Below are 24,437 nucleotides of genomic sequence, written 5' to 3' on the forward strand. Positions count from 1 at the left end.
ATTCCTTCATGTATTACCTACTGCAGCCAACACAAGCAAGCCTCGATCGTACCCAGGTCGCCCAGGTCTTCAAGTGTTGCCAAATAACTTCTGGTAAGAGTTCATTTAAATGCAAATGCTAACCTAAATTCGTGACATATATGCCCTGCATCGTTGGACGTTAAAGAAGACAATGATCAGCAAGAGTGACACAGAAGACGAAGTGGCCGCAACGTTTAGTGCTAGAAGGTTGACGCTGCTGTGCTTCTGTGCTTTGTGTGCTGTACGTGTCATCCTGGACTAACCTTCGTGCACTAACCTTGCCACGTATCATCTTGGTGGAGGTGAACGACGTGCTTGTGCTATCTCGATGACGTCATTGTATTTTCTTCTACATTCGAAAGCCATTTTCATCGCCTTGATGCCATTCTTGGAGTCTTCCGAAGAGCTGGCCTTCAGCTGAACTCGAAGAAATGTAGCTTCGGCCGACGTGAACTCAAGGTGCTCGGTCACATGGTCGACACCCGTGGCGTTCAACCCGATCCAGACAAAATCCGTGCTGTAAGTGCATTTCCTACACCCCGTTGTACCAGTGACGTGCGTAGTTTTCTTGGGCTTTGCTCCTATTTTCGGCGGTTTGTACCCAACTTTGCAGAGATGGCTCGTCCACTCGCCAATCTTTTGAAGAACGACGCTCCATTTTGCTGGGACCAAGAACAATCCCAAGCATTTTCTGCGCTCATTGCAGCCCTCACCAACCCGCCCGTCCTACACACTTTAATCCTTCGGCACCAACGAAGGTACGCACCGACGCCAGTGGTCATGGTATTGGTGCCATACTCGCCCAGCAGCAGATGGGTCGCACTCGCGTCATTGCTTATGCCAGTCGCCTCCTTTCTGTGGCTGAACGAAATTACTCGATCACAGAACGTGAGTGCTTAGCCCTCGTGTGGGCCATTACAAAGTTTCGCCCTTACTTGTTTGGCCGCCCGTTCTCAGTCATCACCGACCACCATGCCTTATGCTGGCTTTCTACGCTGAAGGACCCTACTGGTCGCCTGGGTCGTTGGGCTCTCCGCCTTTAGGAATACACTTTTTCTGTCGTCCACAAGTCTGGCCGGCTGCACGCCGACGCCGACTGCCTGTCCCGCAACCCGGTAGATCCCCCCACCTGCGAGCGAGTGCGGCGATGACACGTGTTGGCTATCTCAGACTTTCAAACATTCGCCATGAGCAGCGCTTAGATCCCAAGCTTTGCAGCATTATTAATCGTCTCAGCACTGATCACCTTGATGTTACCCTTGCTCTGTGTGTGCTCCACAACGGCACCTTATACCGATGGAATATGCGACCAGATGGCGCTGAGCTTCTGCTCGTAGTCCCCGAACACCTGCGTACCATCGTTCAACAGCTGCACGACGCACCCACAGCGGGTCATCTTGGCGTATCTCGTACGTACGACAGCGTCCACCGCCGCTTCTTTTGGCCAGGCCTCTATCGCTCTGTTCGTCGTTACGTGCCTTCTTGTGACTGGTGTCAGTGACGGAAGAAGCCCTCGGCTATGCCTGCTGGATCCCTGCAGCCGATCCACATCCCAGTAGACCCGTTTTACCGAGTTGGCCTTGACCTCCTCGGGCCTTTCCCACTTTCCGCGTCAGGGAATAAATGGATTGCGGTGGCCACAGATTATACTACGCGCTACGCTGTCACCCGACCGATACCCACCAGCTGTGCAACTGACGTGGCTGCGTTTCTTCTCCACGTCGTCATCCTGCTCCATGGTGCTCCACGCCAGCTGCTCACTGACCGTGGCTGTTGCTTTCTTGCTCGAGTAGTCAACGAAATTCTTCGGTACTGTTCCATTAAGCACTGTTTTACCACCGCTTACCATCCACAAACAAACGGCCTCACCAAACGCCTCAACCGCACGCTCACGGACATGCTGTCAATGTATGTCTCGGATGATCACCGTAACTGGGATATTAATTTGCCATTTGTAACGTTTGCGTACAATTCCTCTCGTCACGACACAATGGGCTACTCACCGTTTTATCTTCTACACGGCCGTGACCCTCCCCTTCCTTTTGACAGCGTATTGCCTCCCACTGCTAACGCCAGTTGCTACGTTCGCGACGCCATCTCCCGAGCAGACGCCGCCCGTGTTATCGCTCGCCGCCGACTCGCCTCCTCCCAGAATTCTCAAAAACGGCACCATGATTCTCGCCATCGGGATGTCCACTACTCTCCGAGCTCCCTCGTCTTGCTTTGGACTCCCGCTCGTAAAGTTTGGCTGTGTGAGCTCTTGCCACGCTACGCAGGACCCTACCGTGTTTTACGACCAGTCACTCCTGTGACATACGAGGTCCCCCTGTACATCTGCCGTGACAGTCCTCTATGCCACGCACAGAGACTGTTCATGTCGCCAGAATGAAGCCGTACTACCCCTGCAGTAGTTCGTCCTAGTGCGCACCGGGACTGTGTTTTTCGTGGAGGGGTGGGGTAATGTGACATATATGCCCTGCATCGCTGGACGTTAAAGAAGACAACGGTCAGCAACATAAACACAGAAGACGAGGAAGTGGTAGCAACGTTTATTGCTAGAAGAAGGTTGACGCTGCTGTGCTTTGTGTGCTGTACGTGTCATCCTGGACTAACCTTCGTGCACTAACCTTGCCACGTATCAATATAATGCTTAGACATTGAATACAATTGTTAATTGCATACATTATTAATCTTATGTATATGATGCTAATTGCGTGTACGAATGCTACAGTTTGTTTTAATAGCTGGTGTGTTTTCGTGAGGCGTCCCGAGTAGCTCTCAAGGAAACCCATAAAATACAAATTCGATCATTATAACACTATTTTAGCGATATTCCTGCATGATGGCAGTATTATTAATGTGACACATAATTCAAGGAGAGGATGTGCAATCTTGTTACACTGTTTGACAAATCGTGACCTTGCAACAAGTGTGAACTCACTCTAGAATGCCCAGGCTCACTGATGACAGCTGGCCAAGCCATTAAACCCGTACCTGAGGGCAGGTTCAGCAGGCCACAACACTATCCTTTGTATCTGTGTGCAGCCATAGCGGAATGAAAATTTGACCGTGAGTGCACTCGCCCATCAATGCAAACTGACCTGAAGACAATGCACTAGCACTTCATCCTTGAGTGGCTGGCCCCTAATATGAGTGCTCTTGAACCTCATCAGTGTCCTCGCTGATATCCTGTTCTGAATAAGACTGCAATTCCTCTGTCGCTGATGGCAGTACCTGAAGAGAAGCATGGTTCTCTGGCACATGCAGCAAGCAAGAGGGCACCAACAAAATGGTCTGAAGACTGCACGGAAATTATTTAGATCTGATCTTTGCAGAGGGGGAATTGGGGTGATTCAGAGTGGCATATATTATGTTGCTTATGAGGTGTGCTTGAAGAAGTTTTTTTTCTATTTTTTTTCTGCACATAGTTGTTCATATGCTCTCAATTTCTTCTAAATCCGTAAGGCACTTAAAGGGACAGAACACTGGCCAAAATATGTCATGAGATTATGGTGGAGGTGAAGAGACCATATAATACAGATCGAGCACTACAATATCAAAGAAAAGAGGCTCTTCAATTTTAATTTGCCATTGAATATCACATAAAAACAACTAAGGTACTATCTAGTGGAGAAACCCTATTACTTTTGGTGTAGAACCCCACATGACTGCATGTCAGCAAAATATCGCCGATTTTTGTGTCTGCTGTTTTTTCTTCTAGGAGTGCTAGTCATGACTTATATTTTACACTCTCTCCAGTGCCTCCTCAAATAAAAACCACATCTCTGTTTTCCACAACATAAAAACGGGCGCATGCACTGATTGAAATATTCTCGGGTAAAAATTTTCAACAGCGTTTCTAACAAAACCATTATGGAATCAGATTTCAGACATCAATCATTCCATTGTGCCGGAAAAAATTCAAGACCTAAATTCAAGTGTTCTGTCCCTTTAAGCATTGTGGATATAATGCATTTGGGTTGGGATTCCTTCAAAGTATGCTGGTTTACGGTCGGGCATTTTGTGCACCTAATATTCATCTACGCGACCAGCAAATACGTCCAGAGTTCATGTACCTTTCAGGGCAGTTTTGGTCGCAACTGTTCTCATTTTTTTTTTTTATTGCATGAGAAAATATTTTCCAAACCTTGAATACATGCCACTACTGCGGTCAAAATTTTACATGACACGTGTGCTCGAAAACACATTTCTTGTATCTCAGCCTCGCGACCCAGCCGCTTGGTATTGCAAGCATTGCCACCAGTGGATATGGAATAAGAATCCCCTCACATCTCAATAAATTTTAGGCAACTGGATTACATGAGTGCACCTACATAATTGTTTTCCCCACTCAAAAGTGTCCCGCAGAATTTTGATTGCGACTGTATATGCCTGTAGTGACCATCAGGCTGTGTAATGCTTTCGCAGGATGTGCTGTGAACTGCAATGTAGGAATATGGATGTGAAGTCTGCAGCTGCATGTTAGTGAAAGAATATTCTCAGAAAAAAGTACCTTTATTTATCTCCGACATGTACAGTGATCTAGAAAAAGATGAAAGTTCATAGGTAACTGGCCACAAATAGCCAGAATGCCACAAGCGTCTCGAGGAAATGAGCTTAGACAGCCAAACAGCATCGTGAGAGTGCATGCAAAGTGGAAGAGAAACAGTGCAATTTCGAAACCTTGGAATTTAAAAATTTTTTACCTCCCAGTAACAGCACTGAGAAAGTTCTGGAATGAATAACACAGATCATCCAAGTCTGAGGAAGGGCTCAGAAAAACATGGTATCATAAAGCCTTTTAGTAATTGCGCAGATATATTACTATACGAAAGCAGTTTTATGGTGTAATATATTCGGCGGTTATGCAACATCTTGTCAAAGTCTAAGTAGCAAGGTTCATTCTTGGCCAGTCTTCTTATACAATGGCTGTACAAGCTCAAAAATAAATAATATAGCATCTGATTTATCAGAAACTACCCATACTTCGCATATGCCCAAGCTAACTTTGATATCTTCTAGAGAAATATAGAACCTTGAGGGGGTGTGAAACTGCCCAGGCATGCTGCACGCTCATACCAACAAGATCGTATTTACAGAAGCAAACCACACGTTTCTCATTTGCAGACATTTGCCTTGACCCTATGCAAATGCTCGAAAAGGTGTTAACCCTTCTGGTCTTAGCCTGGATGCAGACAACCTGTCCTCAAATTATCACAGTGACATGCATCAATACTTAGCTTTGCATGTTTTAGAAAAACGAAGTAAAAAGAAAAAAAAAGAAACAGCCGACAGTATTTCAAAATGTTATGCACAATTTGAAGCTCCCAAGATGGAACAACACGCATGCCAACACTGGGCACTTTGTTACGATGATCATCACCGGTCTAACAAGAATACACTGATGGGTACCTCGCATTGATAATTTCAGCGAGCATCACATATACATTCATCTAGTACTTCCATTTCCGCTTCTTCTGAACAATGACCAATTGAAGTACAGTGCAATTAAATCGCTTTGTGCTAGCTGCTTTACGTGCAGCATGCTCGATGGGGTAGCAAGAGGCAAACATGATTTTTTGGTGCAAAGTATGCAATGCACAAAGTGAAAATATGTTTCTTTGGGAAATTCCCAATGGCGAATGAGGCAAGTAAGCCTATTAAGCAAACAGATTGGCACTCACAACAATGTGCTGCACCACAAACAAAACTTACGTGTGGGCCACCACCAACTTGCTAATGTGGTTGTGGCTGCACCTTACGCTCAGACAATGGCTCTCTTCCTGGGCAGGTAGATGGAAAAGCAAAATTTAAAGGTTGCACAATATGCCTAGAAGATAAAGCCTCACGTCATGCTGACACCCAAGGCTCTACGTGAGTGTTCGTATACAACATAGCTGATGCTGACTGCTGGAGCCACTTTCATGAAGTTTGGAGTGATGCCACGATAAAGGCCACTGAAGCCTTCAGTTCGGACGATGCCTTTGATGAGTCCAATCATGGAGGTCCGCTCATGTTTTCCATCTGCGGCAGATGCACCAACAATGCTTAAAAATAGCCCAGGTTCAAAATACATTGCACACCACATCATCAGCACCACCAACCACTCAAGAACTTTCAGGGGACAAGGTAATTACAGTTCTCATGGTTTTGATTTTATTGAAAAAAGAGCACTAAAAGATAGCATTAACTTTTGTGGGCAAAAAATACATTAGAAATGTGCTGTCTTTTTTTTTTTTTTGTGTATGTGTGTTGTGCGTAGTTTTGGTTCAGGTGAAAGAGCACAAGTTTCAAACAAAACGATGTAAATGACTTAGATGGTATTCTGTCAATAGCTGACTAAAGTGCTAGGGCCGTGAATTTCGTATTTTTTTTTTTTATCTGCAACACTGAAATTAAGGTCATTTTTCAGTGCTGCTTTTCTTCTTGAAATCAAAACAGATTCTCACTGCACATGCCCAACTGTGGTTCCACACATTTCAGCAGAATCACACAAAATAGAGAAAATATTAACCTTCTATCTTGTGCTCTGTACAGAAATGCAAAGATGTACAGCATTTTTCGACTGATTAAGTTGCAGTGGCTTTTTATTAAAGTTTCACTGGAGGCTTGGACAATCTTGGTAGGGCCCCGAGAGATTTATAGGTGATACCTGCAAGACGAGCTTGGGAGAACTGCAAAAAATAGCATTACTATGTTGTTGAAATGGAGAAAGCAAACTATCTTGTCTAATCTGTCACTATTCCAAGTCAATGTTATGACAGTGAAGTTTCCGCTAAAGAAAAACGTTTATACTCGCCTCATGAATTTGTTAGATAGCAGGGTTCAACTATGTCTGTCAGGAACCAAGCCTTTCTTGACACACTCTTGTCATGTTATTTTCTTCATCTGCACCTTTTTTGTGCTGTTCCATCCAGATTAACTACCAGTAGCTCCATTCACTAGTCCTAACAGATTTGCGATCGCATAGTCCAGTGGTTTATTTTGCCAACCGACTGTAGTGATTTGATGGCTTCATAAAGTATTACATTTTTTTTCTTCTCATTTTTGATACAGAAATGGGCACTGAAGAATCGACGCAACAACGTGGTTACAATTTGAAATGTCTCATTTACAGCATCTATAACTATATTTCAGGTACTAAATTGCTCATAGTTTACAATTAAAAATGCCGCATTGCATTCTGGGTCTGCTGAGTTCATATCTTGGGTCCCTGCTAAAGTCTCTTCAAAACTAGGAAGTGCCTGATGCTAGGCTAGTTGGAACATATTCATATGCAAGTCGTGTGCTACTTAGATTAACGAAGAAGGGGTTAAAGAAGATTGCACGAAGGGTTAAGCACAACCATTCATGGTGTCTTCTTAACTCTGTCCATCAAGTTAAGCAGTGCACATCATGCAAATGCTCTTGAAAACCTATGGGGTTCGGTAAAATAAACTCCCAAGATGCTGCCCCAGTCTGGAGTCACTGATGATGACAGAGCCGTTAAAAGGCAACATTTATGCTAACAAGCCCATGCATGCGGTCCAGCTGCATGCACTATGATTAGAAACCTGATGCTATGACACATAGCATAAATGTGTTAGGACACTAGTAGAGGTCAGTCCCACTGTGGTAAGAATGTGGAATAAAAAAAAAAAAGTTGTTTCCCTGGCAGCTAGGAGGCTTTTTGCACAGGTGCACAAAAATTGGCATATGGAGTTCACAAGAGTCCAGGTGCAGGCTAGTTGGTTGATCACGTCTGGTAATGATGATGTACATAGAAAAGAAACACACATAGTGCAGACTTACACCTATCTTTATTTGCAGAAGTTTACGTGCATATACGCATGGCCTGATGTAAGACATACGTAAACAGGTGTGATGTGCATGCCAAGTAGCAAAGCTAATTATCTTTTTTTATGCCTTGCCAACAATGCCAGCTCTTTATCCAAAATGTAAGGAAAGGAGTGCTAACCCAATGGTCCCAAGGTTGTATGACCCTTCAACTTAAATTATTATTCTTATGCAATATGGTGTTTGCTTTTTTCTGCGAGTCCTACACTTATCAAGCAGAGGTTTGCACTCATTTTCAGGTACCTCTGTACATTCTAGGCAGTTAGGTGGCGCGTTGCAGTCTTTGGAATCAGCTAAATCTTTTTTATGCCCCCTTAACCTTGCATTCAGGCTCCGCCCTGTTTGACTTACGTATATTCTCTACATGATAATGGAAGTTCGTACATCAGTCCCTCAGTGCAATCAACAAATCTTGTTTTTATGCTTTATATACTGCATATTGCAAAGCTCATCCAGTTATATTTGATGATTTCGGTAAGTCCATTCTTTTTTTGTTAATTCTACAAAATTCGCACACTGAAAGGTACAGAGTTCTTCATGTAAACTAAAGTTGTTTTCAAAGATATTGAATGCAAAGGGAATCAAGAAATAGTCAGATAAATCGATTTTTGAGCGTATAAAACAACCTGCCACTATATATATATATATATATATATATATATATATATATATATATATATTTTTTGTTCCTTCTCCTACAGCTACAGACGCTGATTCATTACAGTCAAACCTCGATATTACGAATTATTGAATCTATCGAACTTTTCCAAAATATTTTTGTCAATCACATGTATTTTCAACTTCCCATAGAGAACGCGGTTTGGCGTAAAATGGATACAACGAACTTCACACCACCAAGCACTACCTCACTTTAATAGCAGGAGGCAGGCTTCGTTGCACTACAAGTGTGTTGTGCGGCGCAGCTAACGTTCAGGACTACCTCGCAGACGCTGACAGCGGCATTGAGTTGACAGCCAAAGAAATCCTTGGCATCTCACTATCGCTGACAGCGCCGCTTCAGCAGCGGCGGCAGTGGCACGATCGAATGTTGCTTTTGCCTTTTTGCATCTTTTGCATTTTAGTTAGTAGCGGTGTCGCGGCATGGCCGTCATAGCGTTTGGTGGAGGCTGCGTCGGTGGTCGTGTCGGGTGTGGTGCGCGGGTGCGCGTAGTGCTGTGATGGCGGTGAATGTGAAAAAAAGGGCAGCACTGACGTTAAATACCAAGCTCGGAATAAAACCAGAGCCTTCAAGGTAGTTTACAAGAGAAGACTGATTGACACTCTTCTCGTGAAGCTTCGTATGAAGCAGGGCTTGAAGATAGACTTGCTGGGTGCATTAAAGCAGCATGGGACAGCGTGAAAAGCAAAACCTGCGTGCTTTCGGCACACAGGTTTTGTTCCAGCGGAGGCTTGTGCATCAAGTGACGATGGGAACGATCCCGACGAAGCAGAAGCAGAGCTCCGCGAGCTTGATGAGGCCTGGAACGATTTTTTGCGCCTTGTTGGTGACATGCCCGCAACAATGACTGTAGAAGACTTTGTAGGCAGCGGCGACATCGTAGCGACCACGGCTGTACCGATGGACGCCGAAATCGCTGCGGAAGTTTCTGAACATCCCGAAGACAGAGCTCAGGCTGACCCTGCAGTCGATGACAACGTTCCGACTTCACAAGAAGCGCTTGCTGCATTGGATTTACTGCGCCGCCACTGCAGTGCTATTGAGGGCAATGGGTTCGCCCTTGTTGAGTGTTTGCAAACTGTGGAACAGGGCATGATACGGAACGCGATCAACACAAAAAAAGCAGGCCGCGATAATGCAGTTCTTTTGCGTAAATGAATGGACGTGACCCAAGCAAGCACCCTCCTAGTTGGTGAGCCTTCTCCAATTTAATTTTGCTACTTTTGCATGTATTTACAAAATTTTATATTACGAATTATGGATATAGCGAACTATTTTCCGATCTTTTAACTGTTCGTTATAACGAAGTTTAGCACGGATGGCCTAATCAGGTTACTGGTGCGCCATAAGCACAACAACCGTACATCGGGATTAAGACGCAGTTGCATTCGACAGCAAGGTGAGCCAAGCCTAGTGAGAACTGCCAGTAGGCTTTGCTCATTTAAGTTGGCCTCACAGCATGGCAGTTGTGTTGCGGGGAAGACAGCACCGCCAAATCAAAGGCTGCTGCCAATCATATGCCACGCTCTTCATGTCATGCAGTTTTATGATGTCTTCATATGGCCAGTAGGTGGCCAAGGCAGCGCTCGACACTACTCCATATCGGAAAAGTGATTGCAGCGTGCAGTTCGATATATATCAAATGTTTTGTTTCCAGGAGTTTCGTACTGAATTCAGCAGTGCTTTGCATTAAATTCAAGGAGATTATTGATAACCAATAATTTACTATATATCCAGGTTTTATATGCACAAGATCGACTGTATAACGGCAAACATTCATTTAATGCCCCATTCTACACCAAACTTATCTCACAAATAATATAAACTTCATGGACAGACCTTTTCATGCCCCCTATCAAAATGTGGCCACGGTGGCTGGGACTGATCCCACATCCTTGGGCTCAGTACTCAAGTGCCCTAACCACTGAGCCATCGTAGCAGGGCTTGCCCAACATCCTCCCTAAAAAAATTACAGTCTAGCATATTGCCGCGAAACCTTCAAAACAGTATTTGTTGTTTTTTAACAGCCGCCGGCATACAGGCTTATCACTCTGATTCTGGGCCGCGTATCAGTTCCGTAATCTTTGTTTGTTAATGCTCGATGTCGCGAGTCACACCTTTATCAGTTTTGTTGTAGCGCAAGATGCACCGAGATCTGTCTCAAAGGTTCCGGCCACTTGGGTGTCTTTTCACAATGTTCCAGCCCGTGCTGGTAGCTGTTTGCGACGTTATCTAGATTGTTCTGTGCAGCCTTTAAATTGAGCGTTGCCGAGTGTGACGAGCATTCTTTGTTCGACGATCGACGAGCACGTTTGTTTCTATCGCCGCCGCCGAGTTGCTTAGTTCTTTTGCGGGCGCAAGTCAGCCCAAATAAACAGTTTCTTTAGTGCAATCATCGACCCTTCAATTGTGTCGTCGACCTCGTCACCACTACGTGACATCTGGTGGAGGTGCTGCCTTTGATCCTTCAAGCGAAGACCCAAGCCGTGTTCCTGTCGCCCTGGAAGACCAGCCTACAGGTCACCGAGCCAGCCGCCGACTTCAAGGCCTACAACCCGAACACGGTCTGCTGCTTGACCCCATTCGATCTCGGAAGGCGTCAACGCTGACAATGGCCCAGCCTACAGCACCGGTTATTTTCGTCCAACCCCGGGAGCCCCCCTGCTTCTATGGACTACCGGATGAAGATGCGGGAAATTGGATGGACCTTTTCGACCGTGTGGCAGATTTCAACGGCTGGAATGACGCCGCGAAACTTAGGCAAGTCTACTTTGTTCTTCAAGGACATGCCCGAGTTTGGTTCGAAAATCATGAGGCAACTATGAAGGATTGGGAGACTTTCAAGGAAGCGTTTCTGACTGCCTTTTCAAGCATCGTCCGAAAGGAAAAAGCCCAGGCCCTTCTTCAGTCAAGACTGCAACTTCCTAACGAGTCTGTCCTGGCGTACGTTGAGGAGATGAAGCGCCTCTTTCGCCGTGCCGACCCTAACATGACTGAAGGTGAGAGAGTCAAACTTTTAATGCGAGGCGTCAAAGAATCGCTTTTTGGAAATCTTGTCCGAAATCCGCCAAAAACAGTGGCGGAATTTGAAACGGAAGCGTCTGCCATCGAGAAGACGTTGTACACCCGGATGCGCCACTACGAGCGGCCACTTCAGCCAGACTACTCAAGCCACTACCCCAGCGCATCTGCAAGTGGAGAGAACCTTCGTGACCTCATCCGGGAGATCGTGCGAGAGGAGCTCCGCCGAATGCAGCCATCATCGCAACAACCCCAGGTGGCGACGCTCGCGGACGTCGTCCGTGAAGAAGTCCAGCAGGCGCTGAGCGTTCCTGCAGCGACGGCTGCGACTGTTCCAGCACAAGAGGCAACAGCGATGAACTACGCTGGTGCATTACGTCGCCCTCCGCCCCAACGTGATGACTTTCCGAGCCCTCGCCGCTACCGGCCTGTTCCTGAAAACCGCCCCTTGGCTCCCGCCCGCCAAGCCTACCAACAACCAACAAGCCCCAGGAAGTGCGACGCATGGAGGACAGCGAACAACCGGCCATTATGCTTCCACTGCGGTGAGGCCGGCCACATTCTGCGGCACTGCCCGTACCGACGAATCGGTCTCCGCGGATTTGCAGTCGACGCTCCACGACCACGCCCAGGTGAACGACCGCAAGAAATCGACAACTATCTGCGTAGCAGTGAGATTGCGCCACCAAGCCGTCGATTCAGGTCTCCATCGCCATACAGGGCCCGCTTTGCGTCGCCAGGACGTAACTATGATGGTAGTGTGTGCGGAAGGTCCCCAAGCCCCCGTAGGGGAAACTAAAGGCCGTAACCTTTGGAGGTGAGGTTGCTCAACGGCAAAAAGACGAAGATCCTCCGCCGCCGCCGACCACTAACGACGACGCAACCATTTCATCGCCGCTCCACACGACGACATCGACGACAACACGACCAGAGTGCAAGCAGACACCGCCGCCCAGCGAAGTAACAACGGTATGCCCCGGCCATGACCTGAAGAAACGACGGAGCCGAGATCGGACACTAAGGCCCACGTGCAATGCGAGGACGTGAACAAGTGACCTTGAAGTTGATGTCGACGGTCGCAGAGTCACTGCCCTAGTAGACACCGGAGCTGACTATTCAGTCATTAGTGGACCGTTAGCCTCTCAGCTAAGAAAAGTTACCACCGCTTGGGATGGCCCGCTGATTTGCACAGCAGGTGGCAACCTGATTACTCCATCGGAATGATGCACTGCAAGAATAACCGTAAATGGGCGTACTTACCCCACCAGCTTTGTGGTCTTGCAGCAGTGCTCCCGCAACGTGATTTTAGGCATGGACTTCCTAAATGAACATAGGGCTATCATCGACCTGCGATCCAAGCTCATCAAGCTCTCTGCAGACAAAGCCATTTCTGCTACGACGACGTCGATGCAACACATCCCTCTAAACGTCCTCGACGAAGAATTGAACGTCCTGCCCCGATCAAGTATCGCAGTCTGCGTAGGTAGCGCCAACATCGAAACCGCTGAAGGCATCGTCGAAGGAAATATCCAATTGCTCTTAGAACGAGGTGTCGGCATCGCAAGAGGCATCACGAAATTCCGGAGGTCAAGCTCAGGTTCTGGTAACAAACTTCACACCGAAGAATACCGGCATCCCAACAAGGGCACGACGATCGCCTTTCTCGACGAATTAGCGGACCTCAAAGATGTATTCTCCCTCCACGACCAAACGCTGGAAGACGCACCGGACCTATTCCGTCAGCCCACATTTGACATCAACCCGGCATTGACCCACAACAGGAAAGACCAGATTCTCAGTCTGCTTCGAAGCTACGGGGAGTGCTTCTCATCGTCATCGAAGGTACGACAAACACCACTGGCCAAGCATCGCATAATAACGGACGAACACGCCCGACCTCTGCGCCAAAGCCCTTATCGTGTATTGCCGCGAGAACGCCAGGCCATTCGCGATCAAGTTGAGGAAATGATGCGTGATGACGTAATCCAGCCATCGAAGAAAGACAGCACACTTCGCTTCTGCGTTGATTACCGCCGCTTGAATAGCATAACGAAGAAGGATGTCTACCCGCTTCCCCGCATCGACGACACTCTCGACCGGCTCTGCAATGCAAGGTACTTATCGATGGACCTGAAGAGCGGATATTGGCAAATTGAGGTCGACGAAAGAGATCGCGAGAAGACCGCATTCATCACACCGGACGGCCTTTATGAGTTCAAGGTGATGCCATTTGGCCTCTGCTCCGCACCAGCCACGTTTCAACGAGTAATGGACACAGTCCTGGCAGGCTTGAAGTGGCAAATTTGTTTGGTATATTTGGACGACGTTGTTGTCTTCTCGTCAAACTTTGAAGACCACCTAAAACGACTACAGACAGTGCTGGAAGCCATCAAGTCATCGGGGCTAACGCTAAAAGCAGAGAAGTGTCATTTCGCCTACGAAGAACTCCGATTCCTAGGTCACATTGTTAGCAAGGACGGTATTCGCCCAGACCCGGAGAAAACAGCTGCAATCGCACAATTCCCACCGTCCGCCGACAAGAAAGCTGTGCGCCGATTCCTTGGGCTGTGCGCTTATTATCGACGATTTGTCAGAAACTTTTCGCGGATCGCCGAACCGTTGACGCAGCTTACAAAGGCTGACGTATCTTTTAAATGGGAAGCGCCGCAAGGAGAAGCCTTCGACGAACTTAAGCGCCGCCTGCAATGCCCTCCTGTACTTGGCCACTTTGATGAAAACGCAGAGACCGAAATTCACACCAACGCGAGCAGTGTAGGCCTAGGAGCCATTCTCGTCCAGAAGACTGCCGGACAGGAAAAAGTAATCGCCTATGCTAGCAGGTCTCTCACAAAAGCCGAAGTAAATCACTGGAAGACCGAGAAGGAGTGCCTTGCGATCATCTGGGCTACTTCTAAGTTTCGTCCATACCTATACGGCCGACCATTCAAGGTGGTAAGCGACCATCACGCACTCTGCTGGCTGGCTAATTTGAAAGATCCTTCCGGCCGCCTTGCCAGATGGAGCCTACGACTTCAAGAGTTTGACATGACTGTAGTCTATAAGTCGGGCCGGAAGCATTCCGACGCAGACTGCTTATCCCGCGCTCCCGTCGATTCTCCCCCGAAGGACGATGATGATGACGCCTTTTTGGGACCGGTAAGCGCCAGCAGTTTCGCAGAACAACAGCGATCAGACCCTGAGCTGAAAGCACTAGCCGATTACTTGGAAGGAAAGACCGCTTCCCCTCCTGGTGTGTTCAGGCGACATTTATCATCCTTCACGTTAAGCAATGGCCTCCTCGTGAAGAACTTTGCACCCAACAAGACCGCGCAGCTTCTCGTAGTGCCTAAAACCCTTCGGCAAGAAATTCTGCAGGCGTTGCACGACGAGCCCACAGCAGGCCACCTCGGATTTGTGCGCACGTTGCGTCGAATCCAGGAGAAGTATTACTGGCCGCGACTGCCTGCCGAAGTTTCCCACTACGTGAAGACGTGTCGTGAGTGCCAACGACGCAAGACGCCGCCGATAAGACCAGCAGGACTACTAAACCCGATTCCGCCCCCAATCCTGCCCTTTCAACAAATTGGGATGGATCTCCTCGGCCCCTTTCCATCTTCGTCTATGGGTAACAAGTGGATCATCGTGGCCACTGACTACCTTACCCGTTACGCCGAAGCAAGAGCACTACCAAATGGTACCGCGGCAGAAGTCGCCAAATTTTTTGTCGAACAAATTCTCTTGCGACACGGCGCCCCAGAAGTGCTCATCATGGACAGGGGAACGGCGTTAACGGCAGAGTTGACGCAAGCCATCCTGGAATACAGTTACACAAGCCATCGACGAACAACTGCGTACCATCCCCAGACCAATGGCCTTACGGAGCGCCTGAACAAAACGATCGCGGACATGATCGCTATGTACGTCGACGCTGAACACAAGACCTGGGACGCAATCTTGCCGTACGTGATCTTCGCGTATAACACGGCAGTCCAGGAGATGACCAGAGCGACCCCGTTTAAGCTTGTGTACGGCAGGGAGCCCACGACGACGCTCGACGCAATGCTGCCGCACGTAGCCAACGAGGACAACCTTGACGTCGCCGCCTACCTGCAGCGTGCAGAGGAAGCCCGACGACTCGCACGGCTGCGTATTAAGGACCAACAGCGCACCGACAGCCGACGATACAATTTACAACGACGCCACGCAGAGTACAATCCAGGAGACCAAGTGTGGGTTTGGACACCAATTCGCCGTCGCGGATTAAGTGAAAAGTTGTTGCGTCGATACTTTGGGCCGTACAATATCCTTCGCCGCGTCGGACCGCTGGACTATGAAGTCATTCCCGACGGAACGTCAGCATCACAACGGCGACGTGCACGCCCAGAAATTGTACATGTTGTGCGACTGAAGCCATATTACGCGCGTTAAAGAATCTGTGGTGTTTAAACTTTGCAGTGTTTATGTTTAAGTTTCTTTGTTCTGGAACATCGAGGCGATGTTTTTTTAAGGGGGGAGTAATGCCGCGAAACCTTCAAAACAGTATTTGTTGTTTTTTAACAGCCGCCGGCATACAGGCTTATCACTCTGATTCTGGACCGCGTATCAGTTCCGTAATCTTTGTTTGTTAATGCTCGATGTCGCGAGTCACACCTTTATCAGTTTTGTTGTAGCGCAAGATGCACCGAGATCTGTCTCGAAGGTTCCGGCCACTTGGGTGTCTTTTCACAATCTTCCAGCCCGTGCTGGTAGCTGTTTGCGACGTTATCTAGATTGTTCTGTGCAGCCTTTAAATTGAGCGTTGCCGAGTGTGACGAGCATTCTTTGTTCGACGATCGACGAGCGCGTTTGTTTCTATCGCCGCCGCCGAGTTGCTTAGTTCTTTTGCGGGCGCAAGTCAGCCCAAATAAACAGTTTCTTTAGTGCAATCATCGACCCTTCAATTGTGTCATCGACCTCGTCACCACTACGTGACAATATGTAGCATCAGAAATATAAGCAAGTGAAAACAGCCTTTGCGTTTTCACTCTCAGCTCGTACACAGAACGGAGCCAGAAAAACAAGTAAAAATTAGTCTGGGACTGCACTCCGTCAACGAAAGAGTCATCCAGCCAAACCGACTCAGCTGTTTATTTTTGACGCGTTAGCTTTAGGGTGGCCATTATTCCAAAAAGCAACTGATGTGTGAAGCGTCTGGGGAGAGGAGGCAATGTGGAGGGAAAGAGGACTGGAGGCGACGGCGAGTGAGAGGAAAACCGTAGTCGCCACAAGTCAAGGGGTAAAGAAAGTTGACATGAAGTATGGCGTATCACGCAGTGACTGCTGGACGAGATTGACAGAGTGAAGCAGGTGTAGAGGCCCACCAAATGGTGACTGACTGACTGCATCACGCCACCTGGTCGCACGATATGAGCTCGTGGGGTGGCACCAATGACTCCTTCTGGAGTGGGGCACTATACGCTAGCGCATGCTCTGCTGCATGTTGCATTGTTCAAGTAGCAGCATCACTTAAGAATTTGTGGACCATGTGAGCTCACTGTACCCAACAGAGATGGCAAAAAACAATCACTGCCAACAATCGACAGGCTACAGTGCTACATCATTCCTTTTATGCATTTAGAGGAAGAAGTTGTACTATAAGAGTCTGGCCATCAAGGAAGTGCCAGGGTGGTGAACTTCACAACTTCACATACAGCTAGGACAGCGATTTGCCGAGAATGAGAATACAACTGCGAAAATAAAGTTGTTTTTTTTTTTCTTTTGCAAGCACTACAAAACTTGTACATTGATGCAATGATGCTTGTGCCCATTCCAATACATTTCTCAGCCAAAGAGCAGCCATGCAGAGCGCCGAGACATATTTCCCTTAAAGTGGCATTTCTCAGCAAGAAACCCATAGATAGTGGTGCCATTTTTTCCTCACTACAATTGCGAGAGACCATGCTTCGCACAAATGGCATCAAAGATGTCTCTGCAGGTGAGTATTTTTGGACTTGGTGATTGTTTTGGATCACAAGAAACAAATGCTATAGCAGTGTTCATTCTGCAAGTTGGTGGGCATACAGGTACACAATTACTACAGCTGTGATAAAAAAAAAGCTTCATGCTTCATTTCAGCAGTCATTTCTCAGTACCCAAAGAGTTGTAAACGTACCTGAGTTCTAATGCCCAGCACATTAATCAGAATACCACATTCAGTTTTTCTTCACTAAAACGTGATTAGAGAACTATAGATGAAGTGGTTTGTTGAAGCAAAATCTTTCCTCTCTTGATTGAAAATGAAAACAGTTTCTTGTAACAAAAACTTATTTGGAGAAGACTTTGTAGTAACGGAACCCACAGTGATTACTTTTTGAGCTTCCCAGAACAAATTGCACTTTCAACCAAAAAAAATTATGTGAATGACCTCTTCTTCCGCACTGCAGTGAAATAAACATACTGGGCTTATAGCATCAATTTTCAGCATCTCTACTTGATGAGCAGAGTGCCTTCCCCAGGTGAGTTCGACAAAGTAGACTGACAAGCAAAGAGAAGTTGCAGCCAGATGTGTTTTCTTGCAAACTTCAAAACTAGTTGCGTCCACATCTAGGCACTTTTGAAAAACAATTTTAAATACCTTTTCAACCTCAGTTTAAAAGCAGATTGCTGAACATAAAATAAGCATTTTCTACAAAAAAGGCCACAAAAAATGTGCAAGCACTAATTAATGCGAGACAGTTCCCACCTTGAGCCTGCAGCCTGGTCCTCACAAGGGCTAGTGGGTAGCTTGCAATTTGCCCACAGGAACTGCTCACAGTGCCACAGCCAAGAAGCACTAGAATGCCAGGGTCATCCGTCAGGTCATGCCGCCGTAAGTACAATTTCTTGAGGGTCTGCGTTGAAAGGAATGAAGTAGAGAAATGGTCTCGACCCTGTTGTTGGAAACCAACATCACAACATGCCATCTTGTTGACGGCAGCTGCAAGGACTGCTTAGCTGGAGGAGCCTCACTGCAGCAGTTGCCATACTTGAATGAAAATAATGCGATGGTAGAGACAGAGATGCCACAAAAGTGAACATCCTCTACCGTCAGACACTACTTGAGAGAAAAAAACTGGCACGTGCCCTTCGATGGGCATCAAACGATTTTCATGGCGCCCTGTTCGACGAAACCGTGGTGAACTCATCTGCCAAATCCTGCTATATCTTGCTAGCAGGTCCAAAAGGATTATTCATGAGAATGAATTGACGCCATCGGCGTTTGAGGGGCAAAAGCAGCTTTTTTCTAGAGTTGTATCTGATTATAGGAAACTAACTCTGAGCGACAAAAATTTCCACTCCACCAGCCTTTACCTAGCCATTGTTGATGATAGCATGGCTCTCAGAATGCAGTCTGGTAACTTATCTAGTACTTGCTGATTATGCACTATGTTCATTTAGACAAGAACCACACAGAAACACCCTTCTACTTGGATCACATCCTTACATATTAATAATTTCTTACTGTTACATTTCATGTGAATGCAATTGGAGTTTAACAGGAATAGAAGATCTTAAAAGGTGTTTTTATTAATGAGGTCAGGGTTATAAAATCTTTGGGGAACAGGTACTTTTGTTCATTGATTCTCAAGACTGATTTAATTTCACACAGAGTCAAACACGGATATATCAAATGTCGGTGCATCGAATTATTGCTTGTATCCACTGCCTGAATATTCCTCAGGAAATCCCATGCAAAAATACAGCAGTGTTATTCGCATTTATCAAAATACCACGAATCAGTGGTGGAACTGGCAACAGGCTTCCTGTAGCAGCTTTCGTAGTAGAAATTTCAAGTTTTGTAGCAGAAAAAACGGCATTTTGTAGCAAATATTTAAGCTTTTCTAACAAAATTTCAAATCTCGAGACGCTTAAATAAAGAAGGCTTATTTTGCTTCTGGAATCCAATTGCTTAGATGTTTATAACAACCATAGCTATGCAAAAACAAGTTTCAAGCTCAAATGCAGTCTGAAGTGCTGTTCTTTCTTTAAAAATCCCGAAATTAAGCAAACAGGAGGTTTTGCTCAGAGGGAAGGCATAACGAAATATGCAACCACACTATAAACACTGTAGTCTTGGAAAGAAGGTAGCTAGCTACCTTAATATAAAAACATCTTGTATAAATTCGGAACTGCCGCTTCTTAAAACTGCAACTTTAAGGCACTATTTCTTCTCTTGCTTTGATGACTCCAGCTTGGACAGTGCCGCTTGCGATTCTTTCCTGTCCATTCTTCAGAAGGGCTTGTCCACTCTCAACGTCTGCAAAATTTTTGACTTGACGCCTTTTGAGAAAAGCAGCTCAGCATTGGTGCTCATATTCCTGGCCAGCCTGACCTCTTCCTGTACCTTTTGCTGATTCTGACCTTTCTGAGTGTGCTTGTCCTGTACGTCGGGGTAATGTCGAATCGCCTTTTTCTTTCAAGACCCGTGCTGATTGGAGGTAAAGGGGGAAGAATATTTTTACAGGTTCTGGGTGGAGATTTTTTATTTTCCTCGAGAGAGAGGCGTGCTGCTGGCGCTGCTCAGTCAAAAGGCGCGATGCGCGGGGATGTAGGGTGAGCGCAGATTCCGTGCGTTCGCAACCTTTGCTTTCGTTCTTTTTCTTCCGGTGGTTTGGCAGGGTAGCTGGTTAATCAAAGCGAACTCAGGGACTCGGAGTCATGAGTCTGCTTCTTCGCAGCGCATTGCAGGGATTGTGGATGCTTTCCTCATTCTAATGAAAACGTCCAAGGGTACCATATGCGGGGCTGCGCATGAGTTATTTGCACACGTGGGCGCCCACACACATGCAGTTTTGTAGTGGCGGAAAATAAATAACTGCCAAGACTGAGATAATCTTCTAAAGGGCGAGTAAAAGTTGACGTTTGAAATTAAGCTGTGAAATTATACATGTTCCTTATATTGAACTTAAGGTACAAAAGCGGCCAACAGATTCCAGTGCGCTTGCACAGAAGCAGTCATAATCCTTAGTGCGCCCTCCGCTGCTACTACCATCGCAGCCCATACCTCACTGGTACGGGGGGTGGGGGGGGGGGGGGGGGGGGGGAAGAAAAGAAAGAGGAAGCAAGCGTACATACTGCTCCAGCTGTGCTTTGCCGAGGGCAGCTCCAAACCGTCACTCGGTTGAAACCACGCCGTCTGCAATGGCCAGCCTCTGTGCGCACACGCACGCACACACTGAAGTGAGCGCCCAGGGCAGCTCGAAGCCGTCACGCGTTGAACGTGCTTCAACTTCGATGGCTAGCCTACCTTCCCGCACACTGGACTCTAGATATATCTTGCAATCCCCTCTCCCTCCTTCCCAGTAGACTGAAAAAATAAAACAAAAAACACCGGCAAGAGACGCAGAAGTGACGTAGCCACGTAGCCAACTGTCAATTTTGTGTCACGTGATTGTCCGCCCAGGACCTGCAAAAATATTCTCCCGCATTGCACAGTGTTGCCAGCAGATGTCAGTTTTGCGTTTGTGACAGTTCAGCTTCGCTGTAAACAGTTATTCAGCGACTTTTGGCGCAGGCGTGGCGCAGAAGTAGGCAAAAAATCGATTTTGTAGCAGCAAGTAGCAGGATTTCTGATTTGCCGCAGTTTGGCGCAATTGGCGCAGCAGTTCCACTACTGCAATAATGGAACACTTTATATACTGAACAGTGCACCATGGCTCTACAAGGGATGCTTCCCCTGATGCGCTCTCATGATAACTTTGCGCGTGGAGCCAGGTCGGCTAAGTACCCTGGGACGCCTGACGGCAGTGCTAATGGTGTCAAACCCCATGATGAGGTGAATATCAAGGCCACTTCGAAGTGGCCTTCGGTTTGGCATAATTGTTTTGCAATTATGTTGGAAGCCAGTGTTCGGTGAACCAGCAGTCATGTGGCAAAGCCAACCTAGCTGACTAAAGTCTAGTGGCGGCTCTCGTGTGGCCTGTTCTGTAGGTGAAGGCGACGCAGAAATCAACTGTACGAATTTTAACTCTTTCATTACCACACCTATTCAAATCGATCACCGGTGACTGATGCTTTAAATAGCAGATTGACATGTTGGAATCATTTCTCGTGCACCTAGCTTCACCCAGTGGTTAGTCTCGTAGAACCAGTTTAAATTTTCACGCTCTGGCGACATTCTGATTTTTGATGGGCCTTTTTGAGAACTAATGTGCATGTGTTGTTGTGAAAGAGGCCATAATGACCGCGACTGAAAAAAAAAAACTGCCACACTTGGTAATGCAGCATTAACATCAAAGTTCTGTGATCAAAAGGCTTCCAGCAAGCCAAATATCAAATCATAATGTCGGCTTTATCCGACGGTGTTGAGTGGTGATAATTACCCGAAAATGGCGCCAGCGATTCACTAGTAATCTTTGACTCCGAGTATGTGTGGTTTTACTCCACGAAAATGCATTCCTGAAGGTCCACTGCTTGTCCAGCAGGTATAGACCATTTTACGACCCTCGGAGAAACCGATTTGACTGGGCTGTTAAGGGGAGGTGTCGTCAACTCTTTCATTTGCGACAGAAGCAGCCCAGCGCCCCAATATGGCAGCACCCTTCACCCTTCCATAAAATCATCTATACCCGGCCTTTACAGCCAGTTTCCAGCAGTTTTGCATTCGCTTCTCACGAAAACCAGGAACTGCTTCACCGCATGGCACGAGAAATGAGGCTGTTTCCATCTGTAGCTTTTTTTTATGTATCTGAAGAAGGGTGCTTTTTACTTTCAAAATGTATATTCTAAATTTTCGCTGTTGACAATGCATCTGTATATATCGTGCCTTTCCTATCTTATTTTTATCAACTCACCAAAAATGGCGATTTTCCCGATTTTTTTTGTGTGTGTTTCCCAAAAGGCTTTTGATTTGTCACTTATGTCAAAATAAAAATAAAAGGCCAGTGACGCGTTCCGGAGTGTATGAAATGTCGTGACTGGCCATATTACGGTCACAGAAAGTTGTCCCTGAGCATGGCAAACTTTTACGGCTGTTTGGCGCATTTTGGCAGAAATTCAACAAATTTGGGCTTAGGGTGCAGAAATACGCTGCTGTATCAAAATGGCACAATTGGCGCAGATGTTGCACCGCTGCACCAACTCCAACAGCACTTCTGCCGCGCGACGCGAGCTCTGATGCTCTGGCCTGGCCCACGAAGTGGCACAGTGTGCGAGCGCACTTTGCAGGTGAGCGCATTCAGGGCAAGCACCAAGCTACCGAACTATTTCGCGATCCCCTTCGAGTTCTACATATCCGGATTCGACTGTAACATAATTCCTTTAGCACTTATGTAATATGCAGCTCAAGATCTTTGACAATAGCTGTAAAAAACTTTTACTGCAAGAAAATTTCTAAAATGCATGCCACTGACTTTTCTTAGTATAAAAAAAAAATGCAAAAAAAAAAGGTGAAATTGCCATTCTGCCTATCATTTGTGCTCATTATAGTATTTTTAAATTGCCACTTCAAAAACGGAAAGAAAAGTCGTCAATGTAAAGCTCCCTTCCCTTCCAATATTAACGAATACCTGGCTGTGGTGCTGAAACATGGCAAAACAATTTAAAACTCAATTTTTTCATAGCGCAGTCCCGTTTTATCAATGACAAATGACATCTGCAAACCCTGACACTAGAGGCCCAATACTACTGAGTTATCAAACACTATGAACGTGACTTCTGTGCCACCTAGGTCAGGTGCAGTGGCTGTATTAGGCATGACATTAATCAAGATGCACAAATTTTGTTAAATCTAGAATTGAGAGAGCTTTGAGGAGCTATCAATAAAATGAAACCGGTGGTATCTATTACAAATACTAACAACTGTTTTTACCTGTAGAACAATGGTGGCTGTGTGAATCTTTCTTTGAATGCATATTAAAAGAAAGTAAAGCAAGATTAAACAATAAAAGTAGCTATAATTTTTGAAAACAAGAAAAGAAGATTGCCTTAGGCTGGTGTTAGACAAACTGACTGTCTCTGACACTGTGGCATAGTGACAAAATGCAGTATATTCACTACAGACACTCCAAGCATCTACCATGTTAGCCACAATGAAAGAGCACATGGTGCTGCGATATGCTCACACCAGACTACCTTGACCAATTTAAAATATAAATTCTTTCCTAAACTGAAAGCGCTGCCCTCGTTATTGCCGCCAGGACAGTATGCAAATATTTTTATACTCGCCTTCAATAGTAGACTGTTTCTTTAAGAACCCAATGGCATACTTTTTAAAATGTTCCTTGTGTAAAATTTCTCAAAAGCTCTTTGCAAAAGGCTTATGTAACATTATGCAAGTACTCAATGCATTATTTTACATGAAATTAAATCATATAGTATAAAGAATTCGTGTTCCTTGAAGATTTCATAATTGTGGCTTCATCAATACAACTTATTTTTGAGACCTTCTTTCTCTTAACACTTTTGCAGAGATTGCGCACATATAGCATGGCCACAGCTGCCTTCACTACCATCATCACTCCTGCCACGCTGCCGCATGCGCTTTCTCCTGCCAAGTATTTGTACTGCTTGCCTAGTTTTCTTTTCCTTACTCCATACAGCTTTCAAGCCGTCTGAGCTCAGGATAATCTTACCCCTTATTTTCAAGTTCGTAGCCTCTCCATTTTGCTGATGTGGGCTGCCCACTTTTACCCTACGACTTCCCACGCTCAAGGTTGTCAAAAGGGCTGAGTTCTCTCGACATGTCCTGCAGCTACCTTGAACAACAAAAACAGCAACTTGTGCTGTGTTTACCTATCTTTTCGAACATAATGTCAAGTGCATTCTGATGCAAAGAAACACTTTGATACTATTGACACAAATACAACGGATACTATTGACACAAATACAAGGAGCACAGGAGCCTGGATTCCATGATTACTGC

General features: G+C 46.3%; 1 protein-coding gene across 3 annotated transcripts in view; it reads right to left on the minus strand.

Annotated features, from left to right (window-relative positions):
• Positions 1-4,517: 4,517 nt before the first annotated feature.
• The window catches only part of SCaMC (Short Calcium-binding Mitochondrial Carrier), an 80,340-nt gene continuing 60,420 nt past the window's right edge, over positions 4,518-24,437 (minus strand). For 2 of the 3 annotated variants that reach the window (XM_084587817.1, XM_084587816.1), the window contains exons 9-10: positions 18,279-18,426; positions 4,518-6,045 (exon numbers count right to left, since the gene is read on the minus strand). In XM_084587817.1, the coding sequence (XP_084443943.1) occupies positions 5,867-6,045; positions 18,279-18,426 (327 nt within the window). In that variant the 3' untranslated portion in view covers positions 4,518-5,866. Of the gene's footprint in view, positions 6,046-18,278; positions 18,427-24,437 lie in introns of those variants that run through there. The other variant, XM_084587818.1, reaches the window with a different exon arrangement.

This window comes from Amblyomma maculatum, chromosome 1 (genome assembly GCF_055883805.1).
Source record: "Amblyomma maculatum isolate TAMU_Amacu chromosome 1, ASM5588380v1, whole genome shotgun sequence".
In the NCBI taxonomy this organism is placed as follows: domain Eukaryota; kingdom Metazoa; phylum Arthropoda; class Arachnida; order Ixodida; family Ixodidae; genus Amblyomma; species Amblyomma maculatum.